The sequence below is a fragment of the Peromyscus eremicus genome, chromosome 3 (assembly GCF_949786415.1).
Source record: "Peromyscus eremicus chromosome 3, PerEre_H2_v1, whole genome shotgun sequence".
Classification (NCBI taxonomy): Eukaryota; Metazoa; Chordata; class Mammalia; order Rodentia; family Cricetidae; genus Peromyscus; species Peromyscus eremicus.
Window position 1 is genome coordinate 75,857,879 of NC_081418.1, and position 18,432 is coordinate 75,876,310.

The 18,432-nt window shown below is 36.4% G+C and overlaps 1 protein-coding gene across 1 annotated transcript in view; it reads left to right on the forward strand.

Annotated features, from left to right (window-relative positions):
- The window catches only part of Ccser1 (coiled-coil serine rich protein 1), a 486,840-nt gene that overhangs the window by 230,181 nt on the left and 238,227 nt on the right, over window positions 1–18,432 (forward strand). Inside the window, exon 5 of the mRNA XM_059257903.1 lies at window positions 16,607–16,814. Coding sequence (XP_059113886.1) covers window positions 16,607–16,814 — 208 coding nt within the window. The remainder of the gene's footprint in view (window positions 1–16,606; window positions 16,815–18,432) is intronic.

The window sequence follows — 18,432 nt, forward strand, 5'->3', positions numbered from 1 at the left end:
CAGTGAAAGTCCTTTCCTTACAAAGAGAATATATGATATGACAAGAACCACCACTCAAAAGCCTATGTGACGAGGGTGATCCCCCGTGGGCCTTACGTTTCCACAGGTTTTGTAAGCAAACACACGTGTCACATTTCTTGGTAAATATCTTTTCAAGAATGCTTGTTTGTGTAGGAATCGGCCTCCAATGACACAATGGACCGTTCAACATGTGGCCTTGGAAAGCCATAATAGTGTGTCCCTTATGTAACAAATGCCAGACCTGGTTGTTATGCATATGGAAGACTACTTCCCAAGCTTACGCTCTGGTAACACAAGCCACTGTCACTGTGGATGTCTCCTGGTTGCTCTGCATTGCTCTGTAACAACTGGATGTTGAGAGACCTTTGTTTTTGGTCCAGAAATCTGTACCTTATGCCTTTATTGTCAGGTTAAGTTATTACTTTCTAAGTAGGATGAAGTTGGAAACATTTCATTTTTCAATATAGTTTTGACTTCATTACTCATAAAATGTCCTTGACATCTCAAATGATGGAAAACATGTTTAATTATTGAATGGTTTTTAATCAGTTATGTATATTTAACCTGAAGCTTCCCAAGAAACATACTCCACTCTATGTGCAGAGCACATGGAGACTTGAACTTTGAGGCCAGGGATGTGCATGTCTATGATGTTTTATTCTCTGATAGAGCTTCCTTTGACTGAGTCCAGAGCCCAAGATAAACTATTTCTCTTTGTGACTAGTATTACTAACTTGAAGGCAACTGATAACCAAGTTGGCTCATGATGTCCTTTCACAGCCACAGTTTTCACACATGCTTTCAGAGGAGAAAATTTGAGGTGTATACATGTGTATGTGGGAGTAGGATTTTAAATACAAGCATATACTGTGTCACATATATAAAATGTACACAATCAATGATAATGATAATGGAACTGAGAAGTATAATAAACAGTATAGAAATGTAATACTTCTGCCAACTGCCTAACATGCATAGAATGTTAGTCTAGAAAATACTGTACTTTCACATATTATTTAAAAATTTCAATTTCCCTTCTCTTGTATTTTATTTATCTCATACCCAATCATTCTGATTCTGTTGGCATGATTTTATTAAGGGTATTTCAAGCAGTCTTCTGTTTAGCAACTTCATTCTTTAGTAATAAAGAAAGCTGCTTATTCTGAAGCTTTATCTCTCTATTCAAGTATCTTCATGCCATGATTTTGTTCATTTGGTTCTATCTTTATGGGATTCTCTCCTCACTTCACCCCATTTGTCCTGATAGCATCATATTAAAATCCAATACTTGCATCAAGTGCAACTGCTTTCAAGATAGAATCTCAAGTTTCTGTCCAGAATAACTGTGTCTCTGTGCATTTGCTACACATGGCTATAATAGAGGCGTGGGTGGTTTTCTTTATACAGCCACATGCCCATACTTCAACACTTGCTCAAACTACATCCCTTACTAGATAATGGAAACTATAAGAATAGAAATCAGGACAAATGAAGTCATTTTTCTTTCTTCAGCCTGCAGAAGAGTTGAGTTGTTAAGCTTTTCTCTTTACTAAGTTGATATTGATGTGCTTATATATTTGTTTTATAAGTCAATTTCATAATACTATAACATAGTAACTAAAAGAAATGTATGTCAAATGTATTCAGATACTATTATTTTCTTGTCTGATATTAAATATAATCCCAGCACTATTAAGTAAAAAGATAGATATCAGTCTATCATAATCTTCCTTTTGATAGATATGAGGAAGCTAGGAGGGAAATTTTCTGCTTGAGATATTAACCTAATTCTTTTTTTTTTTTTTTTTTTTGGTTTTTCGAGACAGGGTTTCTCTGTGTAGCTTTGCGCCTTTCCTGGGACTCACTTGGTAGCCCAGGCTGGCCTCGAACTTACAGAGATCCACCTGCCTCTGCCTCCCGAGTGCTGGGATTAAAGGCGTACGCCACCACCGCCCGGCTTAACCTAATTCTTAAATTGTATATCAGTATATATGGTTTGATCCATCACACCATGAATAGGTCACACAATTCCAGTAGTTATTAAATATACTTGATCGGGCTGTCAATCTCCTTCAAGTGCTAGAACATTGAGTATTTATATTATTAATTATACCACTTGGATGATGTGCTTCTAAGATTATGTAAATAAACAAAAGTCAAACCAATAATTTCTATAAACTATATAATAAACCTCTTGTGTTAGTATTATAAATGTGTTATTTTTGACAGAAGCATATCTGCTTATAATAATCAGACATATTACCGTATTTACTAATAAGTGTTGAACACACAGAGCTAAAGGAAGATTACAGATGCTAGACAAACTCCTATGTCATTGCAGTAGTGGCAGAAGGAGACATTGAATCTCAAAACATCAATTAATAACCAAACACAAAAGGCAGTCTGTGATGACACAATTATAGGAAAAGTAGTGTTGTATAGTAGTTTGAATGAGAACAGTCTCCATAGAATTATGTGTCTGAACACTTAGCAGTTGACAAAACTGTTTGAGAAGGATTAGGAGGTATAGCCTTATTGGAGATGATATGTCACTGGCAGAAGAACTCATGCCATAACCAGTGTGCTATTTCTGTATTCTACTTGTGGATCAAGAGGTGAGATCTTAGTTATTCCTGCTATCATGGCTTCTTTCTTCCATCATGGGCTCTAGCCCTCTGGAACTGTAAGACCGATCAAGTGCTTTTTTTTTAAAGTTGCTTAGATCATGATTTTTCATCATAGCAGTAAAAAGGTAAGACACTGTGCATATTGCCTTTCTGTAAAAACTAAGCTATTTTGGCAACTAAGTTATAACCTTTTTCTTGTGAAATGTGGATAAATTCAGAAACTTTAGAACTTGAGCCACAGGTCAAAGGCACAATGCTTTGACCCCTTGTTGCTTTATTGTCCCTTGAGATCAGAAGGATCTATTTAAATCTCAGTTGGTTTATGGAGAGAACACCACAAATCTCAGAAAAGACATTAATGAATAATGCCTGGATTTCCTGGTGTGTAAAAACCAAAAATAAACATTTTCTTAAATGTACTTTAGGTCTTATATGACTGGTGTGCTTCATTTATGTGTGTTCATTAAAAATTATTCTCATAGAATATTTTTACACTAATATATCTGAAGAGAATCATATTTTCTAACAATTTATGCATACTGCTTAGTATATATAATACATATATTCAATGGTTACTATATACATTAAAACACAAAGCCTATTTCTTTGATATACACAATGAGTAAGCAATATAGCATGAGAAGATATCCCTATACATTACCTAGGAAAAGGTAATCTTATTTGAGAAAATACCTCCATATGAATGGCCTGTAGTCAACTATAGGGCATTTTATTGACTAATGATTGATGTAGAAGGGCCTCACCTACTGTGGGTGGTGCCATCCTTGGGCAAGTGGTCATGGGTGGTGTAAGAAAGCAGAATGAGCAAGCTATGTGAAGGAAGCCAGTAAGCAACATTTCTTCATGGTCTCTACTTCAGTTTCTGCCTTAAGTTTCTGCTTAACTTCACCCAGTTAATGAGTGTGTCCTGAGATTTGTAAGAAGAAATAAACCCAAGTTGCTTTTGGCTATGGTGTTTTATCACAGCAATAGAAAACCTACCTAAGGCACCATCTTAAACCAAAGATAAACTAGGTCCCCCAAGTTTAATCAGTGTATTTATTATAGAAATTTCTCTGTATATAAAAAAATGCTCAAATTCTTCCAAACACTTTAGACTCTTGCTCAGTATATTCCCCTCTTTCTTTTCCTTCTTTTCTTGTATTGCTTTTAAAACACTGGTATAAAAAAGCTAATAGCACATGTTCTTTTTACTAGATCAGTATAATTTAAAATTACTGTGTTCATTTAAAATGTATATATCTTGTAACAACACTGAAATGAAAATTGTTCATATCTACATGAAGTATTTTTTTCAATCTCAAGGTAAAATTATTTCAGATTATAGAACTTTTAGGCAGGTATCCATATAGGAAAAGTTTAGGGTATTGAAGAGACAATTACTTTCAGAATGTTGGAAAGCATGTCCTAAAGTTTTCGTTGATAATTTAGGAGGACAATATACTTTGAGAACAGAAAATAGTCTGTCACCTAAAAGACAAGATAATCACGGAAACTAACCATCAATTTTTGCTCTTCTAATGAACAAAGAGAGAAAATGAGTTAAAGTCGATTTACTAGTACTACCACTGAAAAGAAATTTCAGCACTATAATGTAAGACTTACAAGATTTATGGTGCATGTTACTCCATTTTAAATCAGGATAATTCTACACTAAAACACAGCTCATATAATGTTCTAATGTAACCTCTCAGGCAACTTTTCCCCTGATAAAAAGAGGACACTTGCAGAATAGCTAACATGTTTCTCTTTCTAAATGCAGTACAATTTATTGACAGAACATGTAACTCCTTACTGAATAGCACTGGATTCACCAAGTGCCTTCAAATACCTGCTTTAGGCACACATCATGCCCCAAGTGTCTGTTTTATGTTGTATTTCTATGGATAAGAAGTAATTTGCTAAAATAACAATGTTGTATAGTCCCTCATCAACTAAGAGCTCATTAGTTGAATCAGTTACCTGGAGAGTTGAGAGGGGTAAAGGCTTGGACATAGCATTGGAATGTTGGGATAGAGCAGTTAGAAAAAGTGATTAGCCTATGAATTGAAAAAAAAGAAATCTTATATACCATCTAACTAATAAATTCTGATGTTGTATATAGCAATAATACTCTAAAGCAAATCTGAAGGTCACAGAGAGGAATGTGGTTGAAATTGTCTGAGGAGCAAACTAGTGGGACAGTGTCACACTGTGTCCAAGCGTTCACTCTAGGAGCTCCCTGAAAGCAGAATACAGAGCTCTTCGAAAGAAGTCCTAGAGACCCACTTTTGTTCACATACACAAAATGTATCAGAGATGTTTGTTGAATGGCAATAACTCACAAGTATAAGGTCGATCTTCAAAGGCTCATGTGAGTCAGGAACAGCATTCATCACAGGGCTGAGGTAGATGAAAGCCAACCAATTTGAGGGTCAGGTGAAAAGGGAATTTGCAAGGTCTGGTGATGGCAGCAGGGCACCAAAGCAAATGTAAGAGCCAAGTCAGACGCGCTGGCTCTACTAGAGACCTGGCCCCTCAGTGATGCTCCTTGAGAGTAAACGAGTTGAACTGGTTTTCTGTCTATTTTGCTATTCAGATTTGGGAACCTGAATCTGCAGATCACAAGTCATGACACATAGGCACGGGGGAGTGGACCTTGCTTCGCATTCCCAAAAAGACTGTAAGGACAGTGGTGGACAACAAGGGCTTTCGCAGAAGATAAAACCTTTAACCAAGATGCTTGTACAAGAAAAAAAAATAACAAAGGTGTTGCCTGTAAATAAATAATGCTAATGTCTTTCTTGTGGAAACCTTACAATCGCTCTGCAGTGAACTTGGCCTATACCTTTCTATCCCCGAGGGTTGTGACTTTCAGTGTGGTACATCATTGAGGCATTTGACAACAACTTTCTCTGAAGAGGGTAGAGAGGTGAAGATGCACACACTGGGGACAGACTTTCTGTGTTTAAAGCCTAGAATATTCTTTTCAAATATAAAACAGTAGATATGAAACAAGCTGTAGCTGGAGTTATCCCCAGTCCCAACAGAAAAGAAAATTGTGGAAAGAGGGGACACCAGCCTGCTGTCCAAGGAACAGCATATAACAGGCACACAGGTAAAGCTACAGAATACGTGGCAACAACTAGATTAACAAAAAATGGGCTGAGTTTAAGTGTAAGAGCTAGTTAGTGGTAGGCCTGAGCTAATGGCCAAGCAGTTTTAAATAATATTGGCATGTGTGTGTTTATTAGGGTCTGAGCAGCTGCAGAAACGCAAGGACTCAGGAGCTGGGTGGACACAGGAAAGCAAACTTTACCATTTGGATCTTGTGTACTCTGAATGGGCTTGTTTGATTTTTGAAGTCTATTTTTCTGTTATCCTGACTAAGTGAGCAGTTTTGAGGTAAAGAATGAACTGGGGGATCCTTTTCTCAGCTCCTCTTTGGCTATGCTAAGAGAAAGTCTGCGTATTTCCTTTTTATTCTCAGCCCTCTTGCAAAAAAACAACATTGATACCAATCTGTGTCTTGACTGCTTCTTTGAAAGAGAAGCCCTACCACCCACAGCCACTGTTATCATGTTTAAATGTCAAGTACACTAAAGCACAGAGAGAAAGAACCAGAGATAACATTCAAAAAAGAAGACAGCACCCAGGGATCTATGTGACTGTGCTTCCAGAGCTAGAAAGGACTTGTCAACAGCAACACAAACCATTGTGTGCTTCCTGACTTATCTGACCTTGAGATTATAGCCACAGCATCATGTTAAATGTATGATTGGAATATCATTTTTGTTTTTCTGTATTGATCAATAAGGAAGGGTAAGTTTGCTACTGTAAACTGTCATTTAATCAGTTCAATATGACAATCTGTGTCCCCTGTTTCAAGGTCTAGCCTCAGATTCTTTTACAAACATCAAGGATTTTGTTTGTTGCAGCAAGAGTTTGTACTGTAGACATTTTTGTGGCATTTACTTAATAACTAAGCTGTGCTCTGATACTGGTAATCAGACCTTGTATGCTTAGCAACATCCATTGGTGGGTCCCATTCAGAGAGAAAGAAGGAATCATCAGTTTTGTTTCTTTTCCATTTATGGTCAGGTTTCTATTATTTACAAAGTAATTACATTTTTTGTGTCAGACATCTTTAAAGGTCTTCCTTGTCAACAGTGGTTTGCCCTCTGAATATTTATGGGGATTTTGACATCGCCATTGGAATTACAATATGTTTGAAGTAATTTCATACTGTAAGCTATCTACACATTTTCTCAGGAAATTAGTTTTGACAAAATTTCACAATTTTAGTTTTTTTAGGAAATCGTTACATATTATCATAATAATCATTAGTGACTGTTCTCATATGTTTAAGAAATACTGTTAAACTGTTAAAAAGAATTTTTTTTTAACTAGGGTTTTTTATTTACTATATACTAATGCCATAGCTTTCTAAGTACTTAAATATTTAAAACAAATTTGATAATTAAAATATTGTAATTCTTTTTGTCTTTTTTTTTTACAAACCATATTTTTAGTCCTGAGATCTATAATTGCTTTTTTCAAATTTGCATAAAAATGTGGCAACTATCTAGTGTTGGTAGGGCTTGTGGGGCTAGCCCTTCCATTTACTACAGAATGCAAGGGCTGCTAAAAGTAGCTGTCACCAACTTGGACTGTGGCCCCTCTGAAATATATTTTAGGTCGGCTAAATATAGCTTGTGGTGTTTTGTATATTAGTAATAATGCAATTGAGAAATAAAATAGCCTTTAAAACATCATGGTTGAGGATAGAATTTGTGTTGGTAATTAAAGGAGCACTATTCATTGACTACAAAGACTTTAATTTTTAGCTTCCTTTTATTTTGTTAATGCAATTACAGGCACACATTATACTTCACTCAGAACTTGAAGTTGCTTCATTTGTAGGTCAAATGATTTGTGGTGAGAAGTGTAATTAGATTTACTTGTTTGGAAAGATATGTAAATAAATGGCAGTGTTCCTTAAGCTAAATAGAAAGTTTACATTAAATAGCAGGCTCTTCATTTTAACTTTATTTTGTCTCACGGAAAGCAGGAATCCCACAATAGTCAGAGCTATACTTAAACCCATACGCAAGCCCTTCATTGTCTCCTTGTGAAACTGCTTGATGCCTCTTCATATTCCACCCTTTATCATTCTTCCTGTCATAGTCAGTATTGCATGTCAGAGTAGTTGGACTATTTTGCTATCTATCCCTAAGGTTCTGAGTGAATATTTTTACGTCCAATAGGGTTGTCCTTGGTAACTCTCCAAGGATAAAACTAACAAATTTTCACGAGAAATTATAACCCACAAATCTATGGCTAATCATGTACAATCTTTAGCATATTTGCTGTCTATATGTGAAATCGCTCTGCTTTCACCCATGCAACAGATAGTTATTAGGATCCTACTGGAAGCTAGGCTCTTAGAATTGCCAAGCATGCTTAAAGATTCCACAGTCACCTGAAAGAGTTAGATTACAGCATAGCAAGTACAGTAGCAGACACATACACAGACCCCTGAGAAGAGCAAGCAGCCCAAAGCAATATGAACAGTTGGAGATGGGGTATGAGGATACAAATGGGTGGGATCTGCGCTGTGCCTAACAGTGCATTAGCCCGAAAGGATGGAGTTTTCATGGGCAGTGACTGTGAAAAGATTTGTCTAATCTATTCTACTGTACTACATGCTTCCTTCTATTTAGTGTTTAGTTCTTTTTCAGCTGATGTGATTAAAAATACTCCGAGAAAAGCAACTTAAGGGAGAAGAGGTTTATTGCAGCTCACTGTTCCCATCTACACTATTTTGTGGCAGGGAAGTCACAATAATAACTTCAAGAGCTAGTAACAATGCCTTCCCACTCAGAAGAGACCCATAAATCGGGGAGGAGTTTAAAACACTATCCTCCAAGCCTGATAGCTGCCCTATTCATCTGAGCCTCCATGACATGTAAGAGGTCCTGAGTTCCTTATTGATTTCATATTCATTCATGGAAGAACACAGTGGGGAAGGTCAATGGATTCTTACCTGAGATTCTGGCCACTCCCTTCCATATTTCTATCCTATTTGAATGTAACATCCTGGTCTCTGGAGGTGTACAGTATGTATACTGTGAAAGATTAACTGAAGGCACTCACTCACACTGCTATGGGGACATCATTATACATTTTGTGGTGAGACTTTCTGGTGGTGCAATTGCTCCATGGTCATTCATAATCTTGTAAGTAACCTACTTTCATACTCTATAAGCACACAAGCCCAATGAACTCATTGGCTCCCTAGTTGGTCTTTATTGGAACTGTAGTTTTGTCGTTGATCTTATAGATGGGAAAGATGTCTGTTTACGTATCCCCAAAGAGAGAGTTCCCACAACATTTAACTAAGACTAAATGGTTAACAAATAAAGACAAAATAAGTTATCTTTGAGCTGCCTGGAAATAAAACTATAGACTTCAGATATATGTAACTCATATACAAGTAAATTTGTATATATGATGCACGCATGTGTGTGTATGTGTGTATGCATGGTTTTGTCAAAGCATTTGGGAATCCTGTCTCTTGTGTACTATAGAAAATATTTAATCATTTTCTGGTTGAAACTGAATACAAACCATTAAAATTACTTTTGTTTACTAAAGAATGTTATGTACATAATTTTTTAAGATTTATGTGGATTTTATTAATCTTTATCAAATTTATAACTGCATACATATAGATTTACACAAAGTAATAATCCACCTCATTTAAATACATATGAATATTATATATGTCTATGTGTATGTGTATATTATAATTATTTTTGATATTTTTATGCCAATTTACAGAGGAAGAACTGTCTTTTAAAAATTAATACTCCCTAGATTATACTTCCATAGGTAACACTTAGCACTTGGATAGCAAAATCCTGGGTATTCAGGATGAAGATCATGAATCTAACTCCTCAAAAAACATAGTTTTCTATTGGTTTCACCATCTAAGCACATAACTATGATCTGTATTATATCAGATTTTAGTTTTAAGATAATCTCAAGCACAACATAGCTTCTTTTTTAATGTAATATTTATGGGTATTTTGTTTGTATGTATGTCTGTGAACTTTGAGGACACCTAGTGCCTATGGAAACAAAAAGAGGGTGTTGGATCCCCTAGAACTGGAGTTACAGACTTGTAAACTGCTATGTGGGTCTGGGAAAACTTCAGTTTTCCCAAGTCCTCTGGAAGAGCAGCCAATGCTCTTAACCACTGAAGCAGTTTGATAGCACATGATATTTTCATATGTTACAATTGACAGTCACATTTGTAAAATATTTATGTAAATTTTAATCAGATACCTAGAAGGGAATTTTGAAGATATTTTCAAGATGCACTTGTATAATGCAATTATCAGAAGCAAATATACATAGAGACACATTTAAATAAATAATCATGAAAGAAATATCTACATACAAGCTTTTAAATAATTACATGTTGTAATTGTTATGTGTTAGTGAAACAAAATGGATTTTATAAAGGAAATATGTCTCTGAATGATTAATTAAATTTCCTATATGATAATTGGGTGAAATGAGCATGACCTGGTATTTTGCTTCCCATAATTTTTATAATGAAAAAAAGGACATAAAAAGAGTAGCATTGATAATAAATATTTTGAAGTATGTGGTTGCCATTTTATAAATGATCATTCTTGTTTTGATGATTATACTGTGCTGAAAGAATAAAATTCTTACTGTAGAGTGGAAGTGCATAGTAACACAACAGTAATAGAGCCAGAATTTCTGAACTTTCAAAGAAAACAGAGTGAATAATGAGTTCTCTACTGTATTTTTTCACTAAATAGTTTAAATTAGTTAAAATATGTATGTCAAATGCCTTATGAATTATCTGTTCTCATAGGTATCTGTTGTCAATTCTCAGGTTCCTTACACACACATTTTGTGGTCTTCGTCTTTGTGATTTTTAACATTTTCAGAAGCTTTTCAGGGAAATATTCTTCAGAGTTCAGACTATTCATCTCTAGTTTACTTTTCTTATATTATTTATAGTTTTTTTAATTGTGTGTGTGTGTGTGAGAGAGAGAGAGAGTGAGAGACAGAGAGACAGAGAGACAGAGAGAGAGAATATACATATGTGCGTGCTGGTGTAGAAGAATCTAGAATACAGAGACAGTTTCTCTGGAGTTAGTCTACAGGGAGTTGTAAGCAGCTTGACATGATGCTGAGAGTCAAACATAGACAATATGCAAGAGTAATGCACTCTCTATCATAGCTTTGACTACTTACATAAACCTAGACATAGCTGGAAGGTGGGCATATCAATTGGATAATTGCCTTGGCTTCTCTATAGAGTATTTTCTTAATTTATAATTGATGTAAGAAGGCCTAGCCACTGTAGAAGTGCTATCCTTTAGTAGGAGGCCCTGGGTTGTATAAGTAAGTTAGCTAAGAAAATAATAGAGAGCAAGGCAATAATCAGTATATCGCTATGCTCTCTGCTTCAGGTCCTGCTTCAGGTTCCTGCCTTGAATTCCTTTCTAGACTTCCCTCTATAATGGACTGTCTCCCAGGATCTGTAAGCCTCTAAACCCTTTCCTCCTCCAAGTCAGTTTTAAACAGTGTTTATCACTGCAGTTGGAAGCACATTAGGTCATACTCTTAACCACTAATCCATCTCTCTATGCTCCTACTATTTCCTAGATAATCATCTTCCATATATCAATAGACAACTGTACAGGTAACTATCCAAATTATCACAGAAGTGAAATGTACAGTTTAGAAAATGAACACAAAAATGTGACAGTGCATCAGAGAATTTACATTATTTGATTGATGGGTTTCATAGAATACTTGAGAGTAAAAATTTTACAGGTTTACAAAACTGATCCATATCTATTAGATAGAGAAAGAATGAGCAGTGGGAGATTTTTCTAAAGAATCACTTTTACAGTATCAGAGAAAAACACAAGAGTTAAATTTATTTCCATGTATATGAGGTGCCTTGGGTTTAGTGTGTTTTAGTTCTCTGGGAAGGATATCTGGTTGTATTGTTAGCCCAATTACAGAAAACTAGATGCATAGGACACCTGTAGTAATATGATAAATCACAATGAAAAACATATGCATTTGAGCAGAGATTTACATATGTAGGATAATTTCTATAAACACTGATTTGGGTCATTATTTTCTTCATCTTATTATAAACATTTCAGTGTTCCTTGATTCCAACTCTTAATAAGTATAATGATCTTTAAATTTCCTTTCAAGGCATATGTCATATCACAGACAGAGAGCCTGAGAGAAGTAACCATGAGGCATTAGGTTGTAGAGAAGATTCTAATGATAGACAGCCAGGATAAACACTATTTTTTAAGGCAAAGCAAGAACGTTCAAATTTTTGTTGAGCAGCTTAGCATCCTCACCATATGCATCTTTCCTCAAAATTGGAAAGGAAACCACTGCAAATGGCAGTTTGCATAAACGTTGCTGCTTTGATTCTCCTTTGGGCACCTGGAAATCCATCTGTCTTTTCCCTTTTGATGTGCAATATTTTAAAAGGTGACTGTGGTGGTACCTTGTGAAGCACTCGCTTACATGTAGAACATGAAGTGTGTAGCTTAGTGTGTTCCCAGTGATCTCTGCAAAATGTGTCTTAACTGCACATTTAGTAACTACTGTGAAGAAAAGCTTACTAGAAAGGGGAATCTGTGTACTTTTGGTGGGTGATGTACTTGCCGAGTACAAAGTTTCCCTTAAATGTATATCTTGAAGGGAAACTGAAGGTGAGGAAGGAATGTTTGTGTGCAGAAAACACATATGTAAAGGCTCTGAGGCAGGGCAGAGTTTGGCATTGCATGAGTGAGGGCACTGTGAAGGGATCAAGAGTAAGGATGTGATGTGAGTGAGATGTGGATAAACGACAGTGGCTCAGACTTGTAGGTTATTCCAAGATATGTTCAATCTAACCTTCTTTTGTCTACATCAGAGATTGTGGTAAAATAACTAGTTATGTGTACATTTTTTTATTTAATGGTGAAGTATTAAGTTCTTACATTTTACACACACACACATACACACACACAGAGAGAGAGAGAGAGAGAGAGAGAGAGAGAGAGAGAGAGAGAGAGAGAGTGAGAGAATGTTGATTCTGTCCTTAAACATGTCTAAATGTTCAAAGATTCAACTAGAAACAAAATTCAAAGTAGATTTTTCCCAAAACAACAGAGACACTATACATTGAGAAGAAACAGGTGATTGATGAATGAAATGATCATTAGAATTTTATGAATAATTCCTTGAACAGGCAGTTTAGGTTACACTCTATGATGTCAGTTCATTAATCTATATTTATGCTGCTGTATGTGTCTTAGTCAAACTCCAACTCAGCTTAAACCCAACACAAATAATTTAAGCTTTCATAAAATTTTATATATATATATATAGCAGATTTCCCAAATTCAGTTTTTTATTTAATTATCTATAAATCTACATATATTGTTGGAAGTCTGGTTTGTTTTGTTTGCTTATTTCTTTGGGTGGTTAGAGGTTAGGTGACTGTGACCTGTCTATTCCTGGGAGATTTGTAAGTCACTGAGATGATTCCTCAGATTCCAGTAGCGATGTCTCTGGAGTACATGTTGGCTGTAGACAGTCTCTACAGTGAAGAATGTCAGGAATGCAGAACTCTCGAACAGCTCATGTGACAGGAAGGTAGTCAGAGGCTGGTGGGTGACACACCTTGCATTTCATGGCTTATGTTAACTTTGATATTGGAGTGTTTTTGAATGATTTGAAAAAGTTCTTGTAGTGCAAAGAAAGTTTATCACTATCAAATTGGTATTCTATTTCAAAAAAAATTAGAGGAATATTGTAAAAATGCTCATTTTTTTTTTCTCTGTGGCTAGGAAAAATCCTCTAATGCCTCTGTACTTTGTGTCAAGAAATATATTCTCCACTAAGCTTGTCTGTCATACTGAAAATAGATTTATATTAGAAAGCTTGGTAAAAATAATTCTTATCTCACAAGGACTCCGAGTGCCAACCCTATGAAGTCAGTTCACTACAGTAGATTAAAGTTAAATGTTTTCAGTACCAGTTTATACTCTCAAATCCTCTGGTCTTTGAGAATACTGTTACTACAACATTTATTATTTCAACTATTTTTTTATGGGAACTCATTTATTTTAGTTATTAATTGAGAAAGGTCCATAAGTCTCAATTCAGTCTTACATAAATATAACTAAAATTTAAATTATAAAGACTCTCATCCATTCTGGGCTTGAGGGAATGTGTGGCTACTTTCATACAATCCTACAAATGTTCCTGTAGGTAACCTGGGTGAGTGGTGGCTAGTAGACAGTGCATTTTTTGTTTTTGTTTGTGGTGGTTTTAATGATTAATGAACTACTGAACCCAGTAATCAGAAGACAGCCAAAAGTGGCGTGTCAACCCCAAGTTCAGGAGCTGCTTTGTCCTCTGAACCTTGCCTACTTATGATCACAAGAGCACTGGGGCTTCCACACTTACCAGCTGGACAGAACTAGGACCTCCTGTGAGAATGTTTTGTGCTTTTCACACCATCGGATCATTCTTTATTGAATTTGCTTAGACACTTGGGTGCTTTAGGTACAATAATGTTCGGATTTTTAAAAATGTTAATATTTACAATACTAATTATGCTATTGATTGTTATTAAACATAAGCCCTGTGCTCTAATCAGTCAGAAAAGTAATGGTCACAATCATAAGTGTAGGGACTGGCAGTGTGAGAAGTGTTCCTGAAGACCAGGATAGCTCAGCAATCTGTTGCTGATCCCATCTGATTTGTATTCACTGTGCTCTCGTAATAGATCTGCTTCTTCTTATGCAAGTAAAATATCTTAGGATGCTTTCATTTGTAATTATTATTTGGAATCAACTAGTAAAAGGTGCAGAGCTGAGGAGAGCCTCCAGAGTTGATGGCAGTGTTCAGCTCTCACAACTTCAGCCACTATCACTTGCCTCGGATTGTGGATTTTCACAATTGAGAAAAAAATTGTGAAAATCTTCATTGTGAAAAACCTCTTTCAACTGCTGAAGTATAAAACTCATGGCTAATTTTATCTTCCGTGTGTATTTCTGTTTCTTGCCCATCTTAGATATTTGACAGTTGCAGAGATCTCCAGTTTTCTTCTCTCTCTCTCTCTCTCTCTCTCTCTCTCTCTCTCTCTCTCTCTCTCTCTCTCTCTCTCTCCTATCTGTTCTGAATTGCATGACGTAAGCACTAGCAACCAAAGTTGGGAATGTACAAAGCGCTGCCCTGATCCTTTCTATTAAATTCAGGCAAAGATGCAAAAAGTGAAATATTTTTTTCAATTATTCTACAAAACTCAGATTACTTAGAGAAAAATAATTTAAAATCTGAATTATATGATTTTGTATAACAATTGTTTACTTATAATCATAAGCATAAATTACAAAAATCAGCTAAAGTGAGAAGCTAGTTATTGCTATTATAATCTTGTATCTGTCTTTGAACTGTACATAAGCATGTAGAGCATGTTTGGTACTGTCCCACTCCCATGGTGATCTTTCATATGCGTCATTATATTCAAATTTAACAAGTAAGGAGTAGGTAAAGCTGTATCTTCACCCTAGTCTCAGGAAGCTGCAGAAGCAGAAAGTAGCTTTGGACTTAGAGCTAAGTGTAAGATTTCTCCAGATAACAACACAGTGCACATGCATGTAAACATAACTGATACTTTCATAGTTCTTATGTCTCTGAGAGTCTTGTAACGAGTGTTTGTTTTGTTACTAGACTGTCATCCACCTCTGTTAAAATATCTCTTACCAATTTAGAAAACACTGTTTTTCATGCAGGCTCTGATTCTTTCCCCTACCCTCCCAGGTTCCTCAGGTAGGGTCCTGTAAACTAGATTGAGGGAAGAGGGGTTTATTATGGGAACATGAGCAACTTACTAACAGGTGTGACTTCACCCACAGCCAGCACTCAGTGGAGTGAGGAGTGACTTAAAGGACAGTTAGTGCTGAAATTATTACACATCTTAACTAACAAAGGGTAGATTATAGAGAATTGACAAGACAAAGAAAGTAGCTGAGGGTTTAGGACAGCAAGTTAGGTGGTGGAAATAAATGAGAAAGTAAGTGAAGATAAGCCTTAATCAGCATGGTGTGTTGGGGTCCTCTGCTATACCTCAGGACCAGGGCATGGAGAACTGTCTTCAGAAGTCAGCATCCATATCTCTGGTGCAGAAGGAGGAGGGACCTTTTAAAAACCTGCATCTGATTTTAGACACGTGGGCTGTGTTTGTGTGTGGGGTCTGGAGCAGGGGACTTTTCCTCAATGTTCCTTTTGTCACTTACTTGCCTTCAGAAAAAAATGGGCCTCGTGCTGGACTGACAGTTTTTCAGGTGTGACATAGTTTTCTTCCTTTCCATGCTAATGCCACTGTGGAGTTACACATTTTCTACTTATGCCACTTTTTTTTTAACATAAAATCCTATGTGTGCTGCCTTTCTAACTAAAATTGTTATTGGTCTATTTAGCAATTTAAATCAGTATCTATTAAACTAATTTCTTACAATTTAGCCTCTGAATATTTTCATTCAAGTTAATGTAAGCATATCATCAGAAACTTTAGATATGAAATTTGTCTTCTAGTGGTTTTTATTGTCTCAACATTTATAAATGGTTTAAATAAGCACCATGTATAAATGAAATACTGATTGAGGAAATATCATGGTCTAAAACTGTAATCTTCATTGAATTTTACCACTAAATATGCAATTCATAATTTCTGCTGAAGGTCTGAGTACTTCAAAGGCTAACTTGAGAAAATGACAAAGTTCACAGGAAGTATTTAGTGTTATATTAACACTGATTGACACTGGAGGAAATGCTGCTTTAAGCACACCACATTGTAATTTTTGATCTTTGTTTCTTGTTAGGAGCCTTTCCCTGAAAATAACAAAAGACATTGATCAAGAAGCCCGGTGTTCCCATGTCAGCCGAATGCCCAACAGTCCCTCCACAGACTGGCCCCTGCTGGGTGTGGAAGAAAATGGAGGTGTAGATTCCCTGCCGTTCAGACTGATGCTACAGGAGTGCACAGCCGTGAAGACGCTGCTTCTGAAGATGAAGAGAGTGCTTCAAGAGGTAGGGCTGCTCTGCAGTTAGCGCTTGCTCCTGCTGGTCTGCCACAGGTCTGTAGACCTGCTTACACTCTGCTCAGTCTCCTGTTACCTGTGGGGTGTTGAGCACAGGGCAGGTGTTCTGCTGCGCCTTAGCTTCCCTCTTACACCCAATGAATAGCTTCAAGTTCTGGTGTACAGATAAGTACTCAGAAATTCTTCAGATTCTATGAAAAAGGAAGTTAAGACCAATCTTTCCCTAATCTGTCAGGCAAAGGGAAGTGGGCATCAGCTATGAAGTAATCCATTTATGTCACTGTCTAAAGGTTGAGAAGTCTACTGAGTTTTCTTCACCTTGGTTTTACCGGGGAATTAGCTATATAGCATTATAAAGGCAGGTTTTTGAAAGTGATTTTGTTCTGGTCATAATCATCCCAGTACACCTCAGTCTGCAGGTGTTAATGAAGTATCTAGTGGATAAGTTTGCCCTCTGACAGTCTCTTGTGAATGTTTTCACACCTACTGGTCTTATGTGATGAAAGCATCCTGAAACAGTGTCTCTGCATCTTCCTCGATTATATTAATCAGTCATATGGGAGTATCTATACCTCAGAAACTGGAAAGAACTATATATTGAGGCTTTCAAAAACTTTTTTACAGGCTGAATATTATTTAAATTTTGACTAGCATGCCACTTCAGGCATGACTATACAGTCTCTGTATTGTTAACATGGCTGTTTTCCTGTGCCTGAATGGTTAAGTTGGAATCTCCTTAGCCTCTCTGTGTGATACTGCAGTATGACCCTCAGTGAACAGCAAAACTTAACAAAATCTGTTATATTAAAGGCTATTAATCTGAAAATCTATAACAATTATCTCTTCCACTTTCTATCTCTTGCTGGTAAGGATTTTAGTAAGAAACCAATATGTGTCGAAAGGAAGAGGGGAGGAAATGTCAGGATGCCTTTCTGCGGTACTGAAGTTTATTATTGTAAATATCTATGATAGCCACTGTGGAGTAACTACATGGAATTCATAGAGAATGTTTCCATTCTTCTGTCTGGGTTCCTCATTGAGCAGAAATGAATGAGAATTAATCCTTACAGGTATGGCAGGGTAAGCAGTTCTTCCGTGTTTGTGTGTACTTCTCCCAGAGCAGTGTGTAAATTGTCCTGTGTGACCAACACAGGCTTCAGTTCCAGAAATGGACATTCACACAGATACTTTTCGAGAACACCTTCCACTGTCTTGTCCTCTACAGCAGGGGTTTTCTAACTGCAATTTCCACTTCGTCACCAAATTTGAATGTAATTTATATTAATAAAATTTGTTTTAATTAGAAGTTCAGTTCTTGTACTGAATTTTTAATATTTCATGGAGGTCCTTGGTATCTGGTCATCGAAGTAAAATAGGCATTCATATGGTACCTTTAAATATTCTCTAGTGTGGCAGTCTTGTCTTTTGATACACAAGTTTAACCAAAAGTTAGATTGTATGCTATGTTGACATATGTTTTGCTGTGGGGGTACCCCATTTCCCCTCATGGCCTGTTGGCCACCAGTCCACAAAGACAAGGGACAGAAATGATGACAGAGAGCTTTACATGGCCTGTGAGCACAATGGAGAGAATGCCCAGAAGATGA